This window comes from Cyprinodon tularosa, unplaced genomic scaffold (assembly GCF_016077235.1).
Source record: "Cyprinodon tularosa strain WSP-4 unplaced genomic scaffold, ASM1607723v1 ctg695, whole genome shotgun sequence".
Classification (NCBI taxonomy): Eukaryota; Metazoa; Chordata; class Actinopteri; order Cyprinodontiformes; family Cyprinodontidae; genus Cyprinodon; species Cyprinodon tularosa.
The window spans coordinates 250588-272740 of NW_024039446.1; the positions used below are offsets into that span (position 1 = coordinate 250588).

The 22153-nt window shown below is 35.8% G+C and overlaps 1 protein-coding gene across 2 annotated transcripts; it reads left to right on the forward strand.

Annotated features, from left to right (window-relative positions):
* The first annotated feature begins 242 nt into the window (after nt 1-242).
* Nucleotides 243-21735, forward strand: LOC119771918 (collagen alpha-2(VI) chain-like). Of its 2 annotated transcripts, none has more exons than XM_038268158.1 (28): nt 243-447; nt 2269-2442; nt 3331-3938; nt 4030-4050; nt 5975-6040; nt 6139-6192; nt 6310-6354; nt 6431-6457; nt 6544-6570; nt 6649-6693; nt 7647-7700; nt 7867-7929; nt 11033-11095; nt 11183-11236; nt 11320-11355; nt 11429-11491; nt 11935-11997; nt 12250-12312; nt 12395-12457; nt 15396-15446; nt 15526-15624; nt 16737-16799; nt 16899-16934; nt 17022-17067; nt 17170-17322; nt 18938-19393; nt 19475-19513; nt 19597-21735. In XM_038268158.1, the coding sequence occupies exons 2-28, from the start codon at nt 2274-2276 to the stop codon at nt 20196-20198; spliced, it is 3129 nt and encodes a 1042-aa protein (XP_038124086.1). In that variant the 5' UTR covers nt 243-447; nt 2269-2273; the 3' UTR covers nt 20199-21735. The 2 variants fall into 2 exon arrangements, with proteins under 2 accessions (XP_038124086.1, XP_038124087.1); XM_038268159.1 differs by having other exon boundaries at nt 2269-2433.
* The last annotated feature ends 418 nt before the right edge of the window (nt 21736-22153 follow it).

Consider the following 22153-nt stretch of genomic DNA (forward strand, 5'->3'; position numbering starts at 1 on the left):
TCCAGCCTGACATCTCCCAGGCTGTGTAATCCAGATGTATAAACAGGGAGTGACTGTAAGCTGTTCTTTCCATGTAAGGCTACACAGCAGTGGGAGTTGATGTGTTTGTAAAAACGATGATCTTTCAAGAACATCAGTCTGCGATCCGACGTGTGTTGTGTCAGATTGGGTAGATAAATGGCTCGTTGAAGCATGCCATATTTAACCAAATCTATTTCAACTCTGCAGAATTTTGTGCCTTTGCTGCTGTTACCGTCCAGTAATAAGCTTTCATCTAAACATCTCTCTCCAGTGAAGTTCTACCCAACCAGAGGCTGACCCCGAATGAATCTGCTGATATGGGAACTTTCCGATTGAGATAATTATGTGGAATTTGTAGCCTGTGAAGATTGCTTGAATTTCCTGACACGGTCCTGGAGTTTACATTCTCTGTGTGCAATTGCCAAGGTAAGAAGCCTGTGCTCTGTTTTGTGTTGCTTTATTATTTTTTTTACTTTTCTTTAGTTTTGAGCAAACTACAGTGTTAAAAGGACAGTAATACAGATGTTCTTAGAGAGCAGCTTGATGTTATCCTAATCAACTGTAAGAGATTATCACACAAATTCTCAACTCACAAAATTCTGCTTCAAAGTTCAAAGGTCCCACATTTTAGTCAGGGACCATAGTGTTAGATAGGCCTCTGGTATATATAATGAAACTCTTTTAATGATTAACTTTTTTGTCTTTAATGTTGGTTTATTTGAAAGTCTTTATGCAAAGGTACCAGCTAAAGACTGTGCCTGTGGTAAGGCAGAGAAGAAATCTGAAACTATTATAGAATTAACCCAGCATAAAGTTAAAGAAATCTGGTAAAAGTGGAGCAAACCTTATCTGGTTACTTATTTGTAGCCAAATTAGTTAGATTACATAGTTTTTGTTTGTGCATGTTGGCAGTGGTGGCGCTGTTATGAGTTTTATGGCTCAGGATGCGGGGCACCATTTCTTGGTGGGCAACAAAAACACATGGAGGGGGTAGAGAGGGGATTGATTTTGCTTTGCAGAAACATCAAGCTCATTGAAATTGTTTGAGTAAAAAGCTGCTGTGTTGTTCATCAATTGTTTATCATTTTTCTACAATGTGCACTGCAAAAACGATCTAGAAAAAAGTAAAAAAAAAACCCAACACAATGCAATAGTTTTATTCTTATATTAAAAGCAAATTGTCTTTTTTCATTGGTAAAGTGTCTCACTTACCTCCTCAATACAACAAAAAATGCACTTATTAGAAAAATAACTTATTTAGATAGATGGGGGGGGAGTATTTTCTTGTGTGGCCTTATTCTATAATTGTCATAATTTGTGTGTTTGTTTTTTTAAATAAAGTCCTCAATGATACATTCATTCAGATTCCTCCACTTTTAGTTAGATGAAATGTCACTAAATATAAATAAAAGGATGTTTTTACAGTTTTTGTATTTGCAGTATTTCTGCACTTTTTCCGTTCAAGAAAAAGCTTTTTTATACATGCATAAATGTTAATATTCAATACACCAGATTATAGTTAGTCATTTTGTTAAAGTGGCTTAAGTCTGTAATGTGGGGAATCTTGTTTTTAAATCCAGTTACCTCAGGAATGAAAACTTCCTTATAACTTCCTGAGGAAAACTACCTGAAAATGTAAGCAACCAAAAGGAGAAAAACAAATATGGTGAGAACAAGATGATTGTATCCTCTTAAACATTCAATAACTCTTAACTAAATAAGAATAAATGAGAGATTAAACAGGAAGGACCTTTACATGTGTCATTGCTTTTAAAACTTTTAGTTTGATCATCTGGCTTTATAACGTTTCCTAAGACAGAAAAATGAAACAGCCTTCCAACTATCAAACTGTGCTTTTTGTTTATTGTTTGTTGATTTTGGCTCACATTGCAGTGCTTCATTCCGGACAAAACACTTCCTCTCAGTTTTTATGAAGTCTTAGCAGGCTATTAGGTTTGTTTTTGTTGTTTTGTTCTGGGGGTTTTTTGTGGGGGTGGACCCCTTTTTTTTTTAAACAGAATGCCATATTGTTTAGGAATTTTCGTCCTTGATTTTGGTTTAATGGAACAGATAAATGTAGATATAAATAAAGGGAGACACTTTGTTCACATTGTTTGAAACTGCAATAAACATTTGGGACTCTGGTGATTCACTTTCTGCGGAGCATCAGTTCTCTGACAGAGACTTCCTGTATTAAAGCAGAGCTATGGAGCAGAACACTGACACATAACTACTGCTGTGTTTCAGGAAAAATGACTGGAATTCATCCACTCGCCCCACTGATTATATGGGTTATCATTATAACTACTTTCAAAGCTGCAGCGCCTCAAGTCTTAAATCCTCGAGGACCCAGACCCATACCCGGGCGTGGTGACGACCCAGACCCAACTATGCCACCACCAAGACCACAAGGTTGTGAGAGTGAGTTATTTTTATTACAATTTAGATCAGGAAATCTACTTTTGTGGAGTTGCCTTAAAGATTTAGAGGTTGTTTTGATTCATATTTAATCTACCATTGTTATATTCAGTGCTGGAAATATCTAGTGGACGAAAAGGTAGAGGGGTTAAAAGTGCAATAAAGTTTGAGCATGACTGAAGAATAAATAGAAATAGTAAAGAGGGTTGAAGGAGGTGTTCGTCTTCTTCTAAAATAGAGTGCAAAACAATTTAATTGTGCTCCAGGAGTGTCAAATTACTGTAATTTAGCCAAACAAAGGCTGTAGAATTATTTGCATGTGAAAGACTTCATTTCCACTATAATTTATTAGATAATTCAAATTAATGCAGAAGAGCAGCATTTAGTGCTTTTTCAATTTGAACTTCAGCTTATTTCAGACAAAGAGAAACCATTAACTCAGAAACATAATGCTTGTTTTGTACAAAATAATGTTCCCAGACCTTGAATGAAAAATGTACCTTTTCAAACTATTGCATGTGTAATATTTTCCTCTATTTCTATGCAAAAATCCTAATAAAACATTGCGAAATCCGTACCGGAAGTTTCCCACCAGGGCTGGAGGAGAATGGAAAAATACTGAAAGGAAATTTTGGAATTTCATTGTTCTGGTTAGGTATTAAAAAAGAAAATATACTACAGCAGTAAAGTTGTATCTTCTGATTCCATCCATACGTCCTTTATATATCATATAAAACGTATGTTCAAAGGGTTAAAAATTCTGTATGTGTTGATTCCCCAAAAATGTGGAAATTTCAAATGAAAAAAAAGCCTTCTGTTACCCTTTGATTCTTATTCTCTTATGTAACTGCTGCAACATATTCACATTTTTGATGTCCTCCTGTCTCACAGCAATCATCTACTGTCCAGTCAAGTTGTTTTTCACCATAGACACATCCGAGACCATCGCCTTGCAGGAGCCTCCGCCTGGCAGTCTAGTGGAAAGCATCAAGGAATTCATGAAGATGTTTGCCCAGAAACTTGAAGACGAGGCATATAGGGGCCAGATCCAGATCACTTGGGCTTTTGGGGGCTTGCATTTCTCTCAGAAGCATGTGGTCTTCAGTCAGTTTACAAACAGAGTGAGCTTCATAAAGAGTCTCAATCAAATAAAATACCTGGGCAAAGGCACCTACATCGACTGCGCCCTCAGGAATATGACCCAACAGATGACACACCATTACTCAGAGATAAAGCCTGTCCTCTTCTCAGTGGTTGTCACAGACGGTCATGTGACGGGTAGTCCATGCTCAGGTATCAAGATGGCAGCAGAAAAGGCGCGGGATCAAGGGATCCACATTTTTTCAGTGGCAGCATCCAGCAACATCGATGAACTAGGGATGAAAGAGATAGCCAGCTCACCCGTAGAGTTATACCGGGACAATTACATAGTCATGGAGATTGTTGATGGAAGACCAAGGATGAGCGAGGAGACCATCGATCGTATCATCAAAGTCATGGTGACTTGAGATTGCATTCCCTAAGAGAGCTTTCAAAAGTTTGTATAGGTAAATTCATCTTCACTCACCGACTGTTGCTTTTGTTTTGCAGAAATATCAAGCCTATCTACAGGTAAGACAGACTTCCTTCATCTTTTTCAAGATTTTCCACCTCTTCCTGTAAGCAGTCCTTTGTCTGTTATTCCTAACAGGTCAGAAACATGTTTACCCTTTAATTAATGATTAATAGTTATTGTTGATGCTCTGATAAAAATCCAGTTAATTGGATGTAGGCTAGGACAAAAAAATTGTATGCAACTTTTACGTTAGCTTTTATTCTTATTTAGTTTTGACTTTTTGTTGTTTTTTGGTATCTATTAGTTTATTTTATTAGTTTTTTTAATGCTTTGTGTCAGTTTAGTTGTTATTAATTTCAGTAATAGTTTTATTTTTTTTATGTAATATGACTTACATACCAGGGAAAAAAACAAAATAGATAAACCAATAATAGTAACAATTGAAATAAAATCCCTGATAAAGATAGACCACTGCAGCAACACAAATGACATGACGGCCATATCTGCAACCTGCTGGTGTAATGCAACCGGAAACTAGACCTTATATGAATGCATTATGATAAGGACACAAATGAAGACATTCTCTCTTAAAATTCACTTAGTTTTCAATAGTTTTGCAAACTCTTATTACAGTTTCAGTTAGTTTTTGTGTTTTGGGTAGCCTTAAAGGTAAGGTGGAGGATTTCCGTGAAATTTTGTAAAGACCTCGCCATCTCTACTAAGAAGAAAAAAATGCAGATGTACAACCCTGTACCCACTCCTGAGAGCTTACTTTCCAAAAAAAGATGTACAATTTTTGCACCATGTCAGACTCAACACCGTAAGTGAAAATCGGGTTGCGCACGTAGAATGGTCTTACGTAAAGATATCACCAGTATGATTGACAATTAGGAGGACCACTTATTTTGATGATCCACCTCGATGATACCTTTAATTTGTGTTTTTAGTTAGGCTGTTAAATTTTAGTTTTCATCATTTTGTTGTTTTAGTTATTAGCTATTACCTGGTTGGGTTTAAAAATGGCCAAAGTGGAGAGAGGAAATGGAACTCAATGTGACCATACTCATGAAGAAGAAGTCAGCGGTGCTGCTTTGTAGAGCAGAAATAGTGGTATAGAGCTATACAGTGCTTATACATTAACGACTTTTAAAGTATGAGATATCTCATGTCATACTGTCATTTACTTTTTGTTCAGGCATATTCTTACTGGCTATTTATGTTTGTAGTGCCGTTAATATTCAGTGTTCATTTGTAAGCCTAATGCCAGAAGCAAGCATCATGTAACATTGATTTGCTAAACTGAAGCTCATAATCTGCCTCCTGTTTCTCCCACCTTGCCTGCTGGTGAATGGGCTGTCTTATTGGAGCATGCAACAGTTTGTAGCAGTCTATCCACATAAAACATATCTGGTTAATTTCAACTTATCTTAAACAAGAATCAGTCCACATTGTTTATCAAAATATCCTTCAAAAGAAATGAAGGAGGTACTTATACCAAATGCTCTACCCTTGAGTTGTTTCGTGTTTTCTTTTCTGTTTTTTTCTGACTGCCATTGCAGTGAATAAGTGACCAATGTGAAGATGTTATGATGTTATGAGTCTATAGAGGAAAATAACATAACAAAAAAAAACACCAAATGGAGGACCTGTTTGTAGATGCGTTTTTAATTTTTTCTAAAAATAGAGGAAACATAATTTCTAATGACAAATGAAAAAGTAAATTCAAGCAGAAAATATTTTCAAAATTACTTTTATAAACTTTGAACACATTAACCTGGGTGATTTACTTAATTTCTTCTAGTATAATCAAAAATAGAGATATCAGGCAACTTGATCTATGCGACAAAACACATCTATAGACACCTGACAACCTGAAAGAATCAACTTGAACAGTTTTATATTTTGTTCAGAGCATTTTTTTTTACTTGGGAAACTGCCTATGTGTTATTTAATTTAGAAATTTTTTTCTTCAAATTGCAGTGTTATAAACCTACATGTCGTGCTGTTCCTGGGAGCCCAGGACCAAAAGGGCCCTCAGGTCCAAAAGTGAGTCCCCAAAGATTAATTACTATTGTTAGTTTTTATATTGTTTTCCTTCCTTTTTATTTTACCAAAATGTTTTGTTATTTATGTTGATTTTCTAGGGTGCTAAAGGTGAAAGAGGCAAAGCTGGACCAAAAGGTCAGATAGGCAATCAGGTATGGCTAAGAGTGTTTCTCCTTAGAAATTGAAAAGAAAAAACAAAAGACAAATGGGAATTTCCATTTTCTAATGCTGTAGTGACAACCTTACTGAATTTAATGTTTTGATTTCAGGGTGATCCTGGGATTGAAGGTTCAATTGGACGACCAGGTCCAAAGGTTTGCTGTGCCTAACCTCACATTTTCCTGTACTTAAGAGTTGTTTCATCATTCTAAAAAAAATTTTTGCCTTTAGGGAGAAATTGGATTTAAAGGTGAAAAGGTGAGATTTTCTGAGCCCTTCCTATTATATCTCAGAGTGAAAAGGATGATTCCAACATTAATGGGTTTTATTTTCCATTTGAACAGGGTGAAGTTGGATCAATTGGAGCAAAGGTATAGTGAAATTTAATGGCTACAGCATATATTTCTGGATTTTATAGTTTAATAATCTCTTAATTTTTCATTATGCAGGGAATAGCTGGTTCTCCTGGAAGGAATGGAACAGATGGACAAAAGGTGATACCTAGAAGTTTGACACGTGACTTCAGGCCATGGAATATTGTTTGGCCCTTACAGATTTATTCATGTTTGTGTTGTTGTTATTTTTTATGTTTTAGATCATCAAACAATTTTAAGATATCTTGAGAAACTACTTTTAAAGAGGGAAAAAAGTTAGCTTTAAAAAACTGGTGTGAGGTTAAAGCTGCAGTCTGTAACATTGAGAAGAGAGCAGACTTCGACTGAAAATTTGAAGAAAAACAGGTTTCACTCCACTCCCCCACCATCTCTGCTTCACTCATGCCCCACCTCCAAGCTCCACCCCTCTCACAGCATCTGCGGCTACCGCATGCCACCAGAGGGGGGGGGGGGGGGGGGGGGGGGGGGGGGGGCGGTATTCAGTGTGTGTGAGCTGTGATTGACACTCCATCAGACGCTCCTCTGGCTGTGATTGGTTGTTTTGACTCGTCCCGAATTATTCTTTCCAGATTGAAATACAGGCAGTAGGCGGTACCAATTGAAGCAGTTTTTTTCACAGGTTACATATCACATGTACTGCTGTCTGGGCATAGGGACAGTTTTAGCCAATATGACAAAAAAGTGATTTTTAAAAACTTACAGACTTCAGCTTTAAGTTACATTGTTTCCTATAGGTAAAAAATATATTATTTTATCCCTGTGGCCCATGACTGCAGTTATGACAAGCATGTTATGACAAGCAAGAGGTGTTTTACATCACTGCTTAGCAACTTTTTTCTCTATTTTAGTTTGAGGTATTGTTTAAATTCAGAAGGGCTTTCAAGCTTCCACCTTCCATTTAAGATTATGCTGCCTCTATAGTAAATTAGACAAAGTTCATACAGTACAAAAGCCTTTTCTTAGAATTTTGAAAGTGGTGTGCTTTGGAAAAATACTTTTTCACAGCATGATATAATGATGACTTTTTTCACTAACCTTTATGGGAATTTCAGGGTAAAATTGGCCGTATTGGAACTCCTGGCTGCAAAGGGGATCCGGGTGAGAAGGTGAGGATGTTGCTTTTTACCTGAAATCTTAGTCTTATCACAGCCACTGTAAGACAGAACAGAACCGGTTCAATATGGGACACTTAGATAAAACAAATAATGACTCATTTGATAGTTTATTGCAGCAGATGTCGTCTCACTGATTTTTTTTTAACCTGTTTTTAAGGGACTGGATGGATACCCAGGAGATGCTGGTGACTCTGCAGCATCTGGAGAAAAAGGAGAAAAGGTGTGAAAAAGTATATTTTTTACCGGTACATATTTTTTATCTGTATGAAAGAGGGAAACCAAAAACAATGGTGAAAAAAACGCATTTAACATTAAATATAGCTCCAGGGTCATAGTTGGTTGGATGCACCATGAAACAGTCAGGGTGACGTAATAACCAAATGGTCTTAGGACCTTTTTCATCTCCAATAGGCTTAGTATAAATTGCAACCATTGCGTTAAAGCAAAAAGAGAATAGGAGAAAATTTGAAAATATGACATTCACATCTGCACAATCTGCAGAAAGGTCTATTTAAGCAGGATAATGTATCAGAATAAACAATTTGAAATGTTAAATATTTCTTGTAAACCTTCATAAATTTTCCTTTTTAACACAACCTGACTTCATATCTCCAACTCATTCAGTGTTTCATTTCTTCTCTGTGGGGGATCTGTGTCCCTGTTGTTCTCAGCCATCTCCAAGCAGCCCAGCTGAGAAAAAAGCATTATGTATGAAGATGATCTTTGCCAGGCAGAAATATCTTCCATAATGATGCAGCTATGCAGGTTTTAGTTAATCAAACTACTGACACAGCAAAAACATTTCCTTCTTTTGTCCCCCATTTTCTCAATATTTGTCGATCTACTTGTTAATTCTAGCTACCATGGTCACATATCTAACACAGTTAAAGGTTTTGAGAATTATTTACATTAAAACTAAGACAAGCATAATCTCAAACAGTGGTGTCAAAAGTACACACATTTGTTACTTATAGATACTGCAGTTTAAAAACACTCTGGTAAAAGTTGAAGTATCAACTTGACCTCTTTACTCAAGTAAAAGTGAAAAAGTATGTGCTCCAAAAACTACTTAAAGTATAAAAGTATAAAGTAACCTTAAAAAAAAAAAGCTGCCAGATGCCACTTTATGAATTGAAAGCACAATTTTTCAACTACCGGTATTTCAAAAAATTCTTTGAGATAGGGCCAAGGATGAGTGAGGTCTTGTTGGTCTCCGTCTCCATCACACGCTCTCGCCTGTGTGCGACCTTTCGGACATTTCAACATCTTTTTCTGAATCCGACATTGTATCATGGCATAGACAGTTCACGTTTGCAGTTTGAAGAACACCTGCTTGCTTCTGATGATTTCCTTTAGCTAACCAATGAGTGTTTGCGTTATATGACTCATCCAATTACACTAGTTTTCACTAAATGTGGATGGTGCCACTGATCTGCAATAAATATTTAAAACATTAAACTGAAGCCAAGAGTAACGAGTAACTTTTGTTTTAAAAATGTAAGGAATAGAAAGTACAGATACTTGTGTGAAAATGTAATGAATAGAAGTCATAATTAGGAAGAAAAATAAGTAATGGAGTAAAGTATAGATACCTAAAAAGTGTACCTAAGTACAGTAACAAAGTATTTGTACTTCACTATTTCTGTTCTGACACCTCTGTTCTCAAATAAGTAACAGCTGATTTTTGCCTTAAATGTTCTTGAAAATGTTAATATTCTTAGTGCTAAAAATTCTTAAAGAGAAACTTTTTGTTCTTCTCAGTCTTAAATATTGAAATTGTAGCATTATTGTTTGTGTTAAACTGCTTTTTTTTTGTTTGTGTACAAAAATTATCTAAAATAATTTAGACATTTTTTGTACTGAGTTAACTACCACGGGCTGCTCAGTGGAGCAGTGGGTGCAGCACTGCTGCCTTGCAGATAGAAAGTTGAGCGTTTGATTCCCAGCCCAGGGTCTTTCTGCTTGGAGTTGGCCTTTTCTCCCTGAGCATGCACAGGTTCTCTCCGGGTACTCCGGCTTCCTCCCACAGTCCAAAAACATGACTGTTAGGTTAATTGGCTTCTCTAAATTCTCCTTAGGTGTGAGTGTGTGTGTGAATGGCTGTTTGTCCTTATTGTCTCTGTGCTGCCCTGCGATGGACTGGCGACCTGTCCAGGGTGAACCCTGCCTCTTGCCCTTAGAAATTTAGAGATAGGCAACAGCACCCCTCACGACCCCACTTGGGATAAATCGTGTCAGAAAATGGATGGATGAGTGAACTACCCGACATAATAGTGACCTAAAAGGTCCCATATATGTATGCTAATGAATATTCTACATGTATTTTATGCCATCTTAATCTATATTTTCTATGTTTTCTAAAGATTAGAAGATTCCTTTTTTTTATTTGGGTGTTCGTATTTCTTCCAAGTTGATCCTCAACACTCACAGAGGAATATTTGGCATTTTCTAGGCACTTAACTCTGGCATATAGATCAGAGTAATAAATGGCTTTTATAGTGGAACAAAGATGGCCCAGCATTGTTTTTAGGTAGAATCGTACTAAAAAACAAGTCTGAAGAACCCTGAACCTAATTTTGTGACATCATATCTGACTCCTTTGCCTCAAACACAGAAAAAAGAAAGTTTTCTGTTACTAATAATACGTACAGCAACAACTGATATTCTTTTACCTTGTAAACATAATGCTTATACCAAGAAGCCCCAAATATGTTTGGTAAGGAATCTATCCTCCTTACTTGTACAGTATTTACTCCCATGGAGCTGAACCATCTATCCTGTTTTGAAGCTCAATTGTGTCGGATTCGATGGAAAGTCTTTTTTCATATGAAAATCAATAAAAATGCAGACTGTGATTTATTTACTTTATAAATCTTGAGATTGTCTTGCTTCAGAATGCAATGGTAGTTGTATTTTTAAAGCTGTGGAAACAAATCAAGAATTTTCATTTTATTAGGGACCCAAAAGGACATTTTGACAGGTCTCAAAATACACATAAATAGAACACAGATTTAAATAAATAAATAAATAATAAAAATTATATCGGCAAGGCATATAAGGAGGAAAGGTGGATCACTTATACCTGCTGAAAAATATATCTGAGGAGTTGCAAGCTACAGGTTCATTTTGGAAATGAGGGGAAGGGGCTGTTTTCACAGATCTGGGAAATAAGTTATTTTTAAGTCTAGTTGCTCTTGATGTAATGTTATTGAATCATTTTCATGATGGATGCTGGACAAGCAATTTATATTCATTGTCTCTGTATAACAAACTCCATGTTTTTAATGTAGCTGCTAATCTTTGCGCTGTTTCATTTGGTTTAGGGGAACCCAGGAGTTCCTGGAAAGCAAGGCCCTCGTGGTCCTAATGGTAACCCAGGACCAAAGGTAAGTTTTAAAATGAAACACAGAAGCATAATATTTTTTTTTCTTACTGAAAAAGCAGAGCGACTTATCTGCACTACCATTTCTTAGGGTGAAAAAGGAACCACTGGGAATCCGGGACCACCTGGAGAAAACGGTGTTCCTGTATGTTTTGTAGATTTATTGAAATAAAAAATGTGTGTTAGATAATTGTCTTCTAAACAACCGTTTTGTTTTTGTTTTTTCAGGGGCTCAGTGGCAGAGAGGGACCCAAGGGCGACCCGGTATTTCAAAGAATATTAAAGTGTTGTTTAGTTAATTGAATTTTAACATGCATACTATGCAACATTTTAACAGGGCAGGAGAGGAGATCCTGGCGTGAATGGGGAACCAGGACTTGGTGGGATCAAAGGAGCAAAGGTGAGGTTTGCTTTAAGAAAAATATGTGGCTGTTATTCACTTTTACAGCTTAACGGGTCTGTTGACTAAGTAAAGTTAAGAAACTACAACTAAAGCAAAGCTGCAGATTCACTCAGCTTATTATGGAACATGTGAAAAAATATTAAAATATATCCCTTTTCTTTTTGTTTTTGTTTTTTTAAACACTGACAAACAGCATGACTGTCATTAGACATGAGCTCGCAGCATATATTTGCAGAAAGAAAGATGCTTTTTTTAGACTATCTACACAATTTCACACTCCAGAGAACCGAACGCCCTCCTGTCATTTTGTTATGCTCTGCTTCAGACTATTTATTTCAGAAAGGAAGATTGAAGAAGACTTGTTTCTCCTACTTATTTATTTAGATTAGGAAAGTATTAAATACATAACATTCTCTTGCAAAGTTGTTTTCTTTTTAAAGGGAGAGCGAGGAGCACCAGGGGAACGAGGTCGACCTGGGGAGGATGGATTTAAGGGTGCTAAGGTGAGAGGTTCACAGTGTGGGTGGGTTTTGGCTGGAGGGATGACTCAGAGGCTTGTTACATGTCAGATAATGGAACTATGCCTTGATGCACTGATGACTTTGCCAAAAAAATGCAACTGAGTCTGTTAAAAAAGTCTTTCCTTGGGGAAAACACTGTTTTTGTTAAATGTTATAGTCGGGGGTGGAAAATTCCCATCAAAATTAGTCATTCTATGCAGTGTCTAGAGAGAGCATTTCTATGACTGTTCCCAGGGAGGTCTTGGACTTCCAGGACCAAGGGGTCGGCCAGGAGAACCAGGCAGCGCTGGAGGAAATGTGAGCTGTTCATAGTATAATTATTTACGTTTTATTGTTGAAGCACATGAGCTGATGCTACTGTTATCCTCTGCGGCTGAAGGGCACTGAAGGAAATCCTGGAGACCCGGGACCAAGAGGAGAACCTGGACCTCCAGGACCAAAGGTGAGCTGAAGAGACTTGGAGTCCAAATTGATTTTTTTTTTTTTTTTACACTTTTTCAATTTACTGGCATTTCAGTAATATCATTTGGTGTCTGAAATAAAAAATCAGGAATACCTGTATGTAAAAATAATAAGAGACACGTATCAGACATCTACCAGCAGTTAAACCAATCTCTCCATCACAATGGCCCCCCCAAAGAAGAGTAACGTGAGTCTTCAGCTCAAATGTAAGCTGATTTCATTAAGATTAATATTGTTGTATTTCCACTGAGGAGGAGGGAGAAAATCTGGATAAATGTCAGAGAAGCAGCTTGAAAAGGGCTTGTTGCTTTTTCAAAGTTTACTGTAGGTCTGAGAGTCAGATGCTTTTAAACAGTCCATCCATCTTTTGAAGGGTCTTCATGTAAAGTCAACAAATCGAGATGCTGTTCTTAGCATCTGTAAATTTAATATTCACAGATCTCAAATGATGAAACATTAATAAACTTTTATCCCAGTCTGACAATTTCAGTACATTTTAAAATACATCTAAAATAATACTCAAATAACTTTCATTAACATACTTATTTAGAGACCTCGCGAATGGTATGCTACCCAGATATCTAAAACCCTCGTCTTTTTGCCGCAGTGATTAGAGCTGCTTAGGATGAAAAATGCATATTTAAAATAATTTGATTTATTCACACTTTCTCCCTGAAACTGTCATTAGAAAGTATTTCATGGCTGTACACAGTTTATTGAGACTGAGCAATGGGTGAGAAAGGCACCCGAAAGTCTCACTTCCCTGGATATAATTGGCATGTGTTTTACTTAAGGTTTCACCTGCACTCACAGGTAAAAGCAGTTTTACATTTTCTGAAAAAAAATTTTCTCACACCCTACATGCATTTTGAAAAAAAGGTATTTCTGATATAGACCAATATAATGTATATATAACGGCTAAAATACACATTTTAACTTTAGACTTTGAGCATTATTGCCTCCATTTTGAATATTCAAGAATGATTCATAAAAAGCTTTGAGGGCTGACTAATATTTGATGATAAATTCAAAGTAAAAATGCACAAAAAAAATGTATTTTCAGAATACTTTTTTTGATTCACGCATTTTTCAATCCATTTTTGAAATATTTAACGATAAATGTCACGTTTTATTCAGTAGATGGAAAATCCTTTTCTGGCATTATGGCTATAAAATTTACCAGGGATTTTTTATTTTTTTTTCAGCTATACTGAGACTGATGTAACACTGATAGAACTGTTTGTCAAAAGAAAGATCTGAAAAAGATTAGCATTAATTTTGACTCTTAAGAATGGTGATACATATGGTGATAACAGTTTCATCTATTTAAAAAGTTTTTTGCATCCCCTCATACAGGCTTGATATAACAAATTACACAGAGAACCTCTAAAGCAACATTGAATGCCACAAAAATTCAGAAGTTGTTTTTTTATATGTGAAGTAAAATGTTGAGATATTCACAGGAAATAAAGAAAACAGTTTTATGACAATAAAAAAATATATATTTACATTCTATTTGAATGGTTAGAAACAGAGAATCTATGAGAGAGACATATTCCAAAGTATATGTGAATTTCATCTGGGTCTTTATCCAAACATAAACAGTAAGATAATCAAGTATTAATTTTAAATCTAAAATTGGATCCCTTTTCTAGTGATTAAAGGACATTTTTGCAATCAGAATGCAGCTGCAGTTAAATGCACTTTTCATTCATTTGGCTCAAACACTGAGGAAAGTTGATGCTGTAACTAATTATCATGATTAAAACCATACAAAATAAAAGTTTGGGGGAAAAAATAAAGGATTAATCAATGCAACCTGCACATTTGATTTGGCACAGAGAGCAGGAAAATAGAAAAAAAGGTACTGAAGTAATAATACTGAAAACGTTTCCGCCTGAATTATATTTTCTTTCCATGTACACCCGTGGTCGTTTTCACAGTCCAGCTGACGACTTATGGCTAAAGCTCTTTGTTATGTCTAGAAGATTAATGAAAATATTTGCATGTTTTTACCCTGAGTTATTCCCTCCTTTGAAACAAATATTTTTTTGTAAAATGTCTGAATCTTGTCTTCAAAAGTGTTATGAGCAGAAAAATATAGCTTTGGATGCTTGAGAAGTTTAAATTTACTTTTATTTTGCCTCTTCACTTTTCTAACTCACATAGCTAAAATCTTGGATTAAAAAAAACGTTTTCTCTCCATCCTTTTCTGTGTTCCTATAATAAACAGGTTCATATCTGTTCACACTGGAAAAAATCAAAATCTAGATCAGCAATTTTTCTTAAAATAAGTGCATTTGTTCTTGAATTGAGGAGATAAAATTGCATTGTCTTATTTCAAGTGCATATCATCTAATTATCTTACTTTAAGAGTAAAAATACTTATTCCATTGGCAAATTATCTCATTTACCTATTCAAATTAAGGATAAATACACTTAATTTAAGACACTTTTACTTATTTCTAGATCATTTTTCCAGTGTAGCATTCCCATTTCAAACTAGCTTATTTTGTGGACAAAACAATATGGTTTTACTAATTAATCTCTGAAGCCATTTGACCAATGTGAACTCCAATTCTATGTACGAGCTCAATTTTAAATAAAATTTCAGTAGCATTATTTGAATTGTTAGTGAATCTTAATTGTTGTTTTAAAATCACTTACTTTAAATAAGTCTTATTTAGAAATGAAGGAAATGTCCCTTTATAGTCCCACAGTGGTCTAATAGTTAAAGCCATGCATTAGAGAGCAGTGGGCCGCCAGTCTGAAATACCAGTGGAGCACACAAAAAGGTCAATGGTCCTGCAAGGGGACCAACAATGACAGTTACCAGCTACCACAATCCAACACTCCTCTTGAGCAGTCTTTGTGTTTTAGTTAACATTCAGCATCGATCGACTTTCTTGTTTGTAAAGGGAGAACAAGGAAGACCAGGATTCAGCTACCCAGGACCAAGAGGACCTAATGTATGGTTTTTCTGTTCACATCAAAAAATCTCCTCCAGGTTTCTGACTCTTGAGTCAAAGGCTACTCTTTGCTTTGCAGGGAGACAGGGGGGATCCAGGCAAAAGAGGGCCCCGAGGGGCCAGAGGTGAATGTGGTGCCAAAGGCGATCCTGGAGATAAAGGAGAACCAGGAGAGCCTGTAAGAATAATAACAGAATGTTTTTAATGAAAGGGCAGTTTGGAGTTTAAAGAGATGCTGAGCAGATAAACTTAGAACAATGTTTATATAATTCTGCTGAAACAGGGAATAACTCTTATCTTAAAAAGGTATGCTATGCAGACTGTTCTGCTTCAAGTACTTGGACTCCTGCATCATATGTGTAACAATCCAGGTTAAGGGTCATGAGTATTTTTATGATTTAGGTCATCCTAAATAAAAATTCTGCATTACTTCTTCAGATTTCTATAAATATATAAATATTTTTCCTTAATTTTAATATAAAGGGTCACCCTAAAACCTCTTTCACAAAGAGTAGCTCGTGTAGAGGCCAGTTAGGCAAAGATTGTTTTATGGTGTTGGTATAGACTTTAAAAGTTACTGACTATGGTGTCATTCTCTACCCTTTAACATATGGGTAAATCACTATGAAATATCAAAAAATTGTCTTTCACATGAATACCATTGAAGGAAACCTTTGCATGTTTATCTATAGATTTTTTTGGCATCCATACAGATAAGTAATTTTAATAAAATTAATTAACAACGAATATTTTTGTTCAACTTTTTTTGTTTTGTTTATATGCCTATAGAACAATGCAAATTTTGAATGTATTTAAACTGGGACATGATGTGATGCTTTTGAGATGTTTTAACCTCACTTTTGAGACAAGTTCTATTTAAGGGGTTTCTTAATTCTTAAGATCTTAAAATGATCAGACCTGGGAATGGGGTATGAAATCCAACAAGAAGATTGATTGATCTAATTTAAAGAAGATGCTGTACTTTATTAAATGCATCCGAATTAATTACTGTATTTTTACCAGAACATATAAAAATACGTAACTACACAGTGTTGTACTGTAGTTTTTATCATAGTTTAATAACACATGTTTATTTGTGAGAGTTTTCCGTGATTGACATATTTCTGGGTAGTACAATATAACACTAAAACAAAGACCAAAATGAGTGAGCACAACTACCCAAGTACTTCAGCTTAATACTTTATGCATATACAGAGAATCAGTCGCTATTACTTAGAACATGTTTGGTATGAGGTATGAGTCACTTCACCTGAACTATGTTGTATTCAGGGGGAACCAGGCCATCCAGGAGAGCCAGGAAAGAGAGGACCCCAGGGAGAAGCAGGAAAACCTGTACGAAGCACCATCAAAACCATATCAGTAAATGCTAGACCATGCATAAAGATTTCAGATCAAATAATTCTGCTGTCTCCTTGTAATGTGTTTGTTCAGGGGGGTCCAGGACCAGACGGGGATCCTGGGCTCACTGTAAGTCAATTCAAAAAGTATAACAGTGAATAAAAGCAAGCTCTTGATGTCAGTTAAAATGCAATGTCTGTGTTTATGTTGCTGCAGGACTGTGATGTCATGACATATATCAGAGAGACATGCGGTTGTTGTGGTAGGCAGACAGACGTGACCATAATTTCAACACGGCGTTGCAGTAATAATCTTTAAACATGCTGATCCATTTGATTCATCTGCTTTTTTTTATTTTACTCAGACTGTGTGAAGCAATGTGGAGCTCTGGATATTGTCTTTGTAATCGACAGCTCTGAGAGTGTCGGACTGTCCAACTTCACCCTGGAAAAGAACTTTGTTATCAACACCATCAGCAGGCTGGGATCCATGGCCTCCGACCCCAAATCACCAACCGGTAGAGTCAACAAAAACATTATTTCAAACTTGTTAGAGAGCAGGTGATAAAAAAAAAAATCACAACACAAAGTTTTCCCAGTGCAATATAACATACTGTATATTTACAATTATATTTCCATTATTTGTCTTCCTATAACTATATTAACACTGGTTTAACATGTATATATCATATAATTCCAAGCTATTGCTACTGAAATATACAATATATATATATAATATATATAATGGATAAATATTAATTTTATATATATATATATATATATATATATATATATATATATATATATATATATATATATATATATATATATATATATATATATATATATATATATATATATATATATATATATATATATATATATATATATATATATATATATATATATATATGGCAGAAATGTATATAACAAAATATAAATATATAGAAATGTCAAATTATCCAAAATTTTGCTGACGGCAAAATATGCTGCATCTAGCTAATTAGCTTAGGATGAAAATATTGTCAAGCATTTCTTGTCCTACTAATGCACTGGGCTTGAAGTGGGATTTTTATTGGTTTAGTAAGAACAGTTTGTCTGCATATATTGTAATTTCCAACTGTATTTAGCAAAAATGTTATTTGATTAATTTCCTTTCCATTTACTGTGTTCTTCCTAAAAATGTATTTTCATGGTACCTGTTGCATCTGATTTCATCTATAGACACTTGTAGGCTGTACAGAAGGTAATATAAACTCCTATCTGAAGGAGTTATTTTTGGGTTAGGGTTACAGGTAATCTTTAGACATAAGAATTTAACTTTAAAAAATACCATATATCCGCCCTAAAAATGCACATATTACAAAAGTTGGTTGCAATACTGTCACCCGTAATTCACAGGTTTTAAGCTGTAAAATGAAGTCAAGTGGCAAATTTAGGATTTGAATTCGACATTGTGTGCTTACTCTAAATTCACATTCCATATGCGTGCCGCATACATGCAATGTGTAAAAAACCGTTGCTGGAATAAAATGTCGTTTTCACTTATCCATCTTATTAACCAATGGCAGAGATAGTGCAGGTCAATATTTGTTTGTGAGCTATTTATTTTAGTGCACAGAAGGGACAGAAACAGCTCTTTGTGGATCCGAAAGGACTTGCATCTTCCAACTAGAGCTCGGTCAAATAGATCTGACATCATATATGATTAAATTTCCAATTTTAAATGTAAAAATGTTGTGACATATTTCTACATAATTTGAACTAGAGACATTTTAAAGGATTTCTTGATAATTACAGGTATAGTCGAGGATTTTCACAATTTTTTTAAAAGACCCTCTACAATAAATAAATAAAAAAATGCACATGCACAATGCTGTACCTGCTCCCAAAAGCGCGACCAGCAGGTTCTATAACAGTTTTTCCCCCGCTGCCATTAGACTGTTAAACTGTTGAAAACTCTAATCAAGTCACAAATCGACACACTGAAAATATCCTACTGGCGCTACATGTTGAATCTTAAAAATAGAACTCAACTCAGTGTTTCTACTGCATTTTGCACCATATCTACTTTTTTTTTTTTGCTCTGCTCTGAACTTTCCACATTAATACCTACAATGTCTGTGTCTTCAGGTACAAGAGTTGGAGTTGTGCAGTTCAGTCATGAAGGAACCTTTGAAGCCATAGGTCTCGATGATGTTTCCATAAACTCCATGTCTTCATTTAAGACGGCGGTGAAGAAACTTCAGTGGATTGCAGGGGGCACTTTTACACCCTCTGCACTCAAGTTTGCCTATGATAGCTTGATCAGAAACAGCAAGAGAGCCCGTGCTAAGGTATCTATAGTGGTGGTTACAGATGGTCGTTTCGACCCTCGGGATGATGACAGTCAGCTCAGGTACCTCTGCAATGACCCTAATGTGGTAGTGAATGCCATTGGGATTGGTGACATGTTTGATAAGAAGCACGACAGTGAGACCCTGTTGTCAATAGCCTGCAATAATAAGAACCGAACTACTGAGATGAAGCAATACACAGACTTGGTGGCTGATAACTTCATTGAGAAGATGGAAACGGTTCTATGTCCTGGTAAGTCTATCAAATTCTACAGTGTTTCCTTCTCCTTTTGGTATTTGTCTGAACTGCAGTTCTTCCCTGTTAAATTTCCAGATCCGATTATCAAGTGTCCAGCTCTTCCCTGTGAAACTGGTGGGTTTTGTTGATGGTAAGGTTATTGGCTTAATCCTGACAAAGTTAACAGAAGTGAGTAATTTTTTGCTCTATCATCCCAGATCTGGATGTAGCTCCTTGTGTTGGACGACCTGTGGATCTGGTGTTCCTGCTTGATGGCTCGGAGCGGCTTGGGATGGAAAACTTTGACCACGCCCTTCAGTTTGTTCAGATGGTGGCAAACACGTTGACAATAGCCAAGACCAGAAGTGACCAAAAAGGGGTTCGCCTGGCACTAATAGAGTTTGGCAAGGAGAGTGAAAACCAAGTGGCCTTTCCCCTTACACACGACCAGAAGGGTATTGCTTCGGGTCTATCAAGTTTACGTTACCTTGACGTTTCATCAGCTGTTGGTCCTGCTGTCTTTAAAACCATCAATGAGATTATGGGCAAAGGAGCCGCACGGAAGACAAGACGTGGTGCCGAGATTTCATTTGTTTTCATCACAGATGGCTTTACTAACATTACCAACCTAGATGAGGCCGCTTCAGCGATGCGCAGGGAACAGATTGTTTCAACTGTGATTGCAACCGGAAGTGATATGGATGAAGACGTCCTCATAAAGTTGGCTATGGGTGACCGGAACGCCATCTTTAAGGGACCGAAATTTTCTGATCTCTTACAACCTAGTTTGTTTAACCAATTTATCAGGTGGGTTTGTTAGCAAGACTGTGCTCATTGTGAACATCATACTGGTGCTACTCTTACTTTGGTATTTTTCAATAGATGATTTAAGTTTAATGCAACCTTGTATCAAAAATCATGATCAGGTCAACTTTGTACTACTTTCACATCAGTCAGATCATTAGAAAATTTGCAAAAACTGAAATATTTGTTGTTTATTAAGATGAAAGAAGCTTATGGTAAGAGCTAACTGGCAAATGCCTATATCATCTAGCCAGATTATTTTTGGTTACTTTTTTTCTGATTACTTTTTTTCTTAATAGGTTAACTTACAATGTAAAATGGTCTACAAATACAAAAGGTTTGAATTTACTTTTAAAGTTAAAAGAAACTCAGCCTCAATACAAAAAAATTATACAATATTAATTTTTTTAAACCCTTTTAAACGCATGCAAACAAACCAAACTCTCAAACACATATTACAGGAAAACTGGATTTGGCTACTCTGTCTGTTAGCACCTAAAATTAAAGACACCGGTTGTAGACCGCATCGTGCTCCCTCTAATCCACAACTTAAAATCCAATATGGTTGCCTTCTTTTTCAAAAACAAGGATGAGGAAAGTAATAGTTCATTTATTTGAGTAGTAAGTTATACAGAGGCTTGAACTCTGTTAAAATGTTTCTAAATTCTTTAAATTTATAAAATATAAGCCTTAAATTTTTGCCTTTAAGTTACAAATCTGAGTTTTTTTATCTTCAAGCAACTGAAACAGATAAAAAGATAGTTGAAGATGTCCAAAGACAGGTTCTTTTAATGAGTTATATGCAGTTACACCTGCAGTCGTCATTTAATATAAATCCTGGTTAGTTTATTGTCCCACAATTTCCACATTGTAGGACAATAAAGGGATTTTCTATTCTATTCTAGTTGGTCCAAGAGGCTGGAAGTGAAGGGGCTCAGAAAGAGGCGACTTTAGAACAAAATTTTTTCCTAATTTAATAGCAATAATGTGATTGCCTATCCAAGGTGTGCCCACCCTTTTGCCAACTGACAACCGAAGATAGGCTCCAGCCCCGGTGTGACGCCAACCCTTATATAAACTGCTATGACATATTTTAAGAGTTGTTTAAAACTGTGTCTAGACTTCTTTCTGAATAGCTAACAGGTTCATTCTGTGGAACAAAAAATCTAGATTTATACCAGTTGAAGATGCTGTGACATATAAAATATATTTAAGATTTCAACAGCCTTTAACTTTTTAAAAGAACGTCACATGAACAACTTTGATATCTGGGTGTGTTATAGTGTATTTTTTTAGATCTGGACTTTAATGTCTTCAGCCATTGGTGTCCCAAAAACGTCAGGTTTAAAGATTTTTTTTTTAAAATCAAAATAGAAAAAAGTTTTAACCCTTTACCTGTTCAAGAATGAACTAAACACACATTGCCATGAAATAAGCAAAGCAATCTAATTTCTGTATCATGTTATGTTTGATTATATCAAGAGACTTGCAGGGTTCCCGGTTTTCACCAAACATCCTACACTATTATTTTTTGTTTCAAGTTTTTAAAAAAAGAGACCAACCATGTCTGCTTTTTTACTTTTTAGTGTTTTAAGTCCTTTTTACTGTTAATTCACATTAAAAGCAAAAATATGGGAAAACAATTGTGTTGCACCCTACATTGTCCATTTTAGGATGACTCTGCCCATACAACTTTGGAAGAGCCTTTTCATCAGTGAGAATTGCACTTTAACATTTTTAAAAGTCTGAGCCGACATCCAAGTTCAGACTTTTGAATTGTGACAAATGGTCGCCCAAATGTTCTGATGGCACCATATGGCCCCTGGACAATACTTTGGACTCACCTGTCCTAGACAAATCAAACAGGGTCATAAAGATTTTAATCTTCTTTTCTGCAATAAATCCAGGGTCTGTTTATGGTTCTACCTTTCCAAGCTTAAACAAAGTATAGGCAGCCTTTCCTTAAGATGT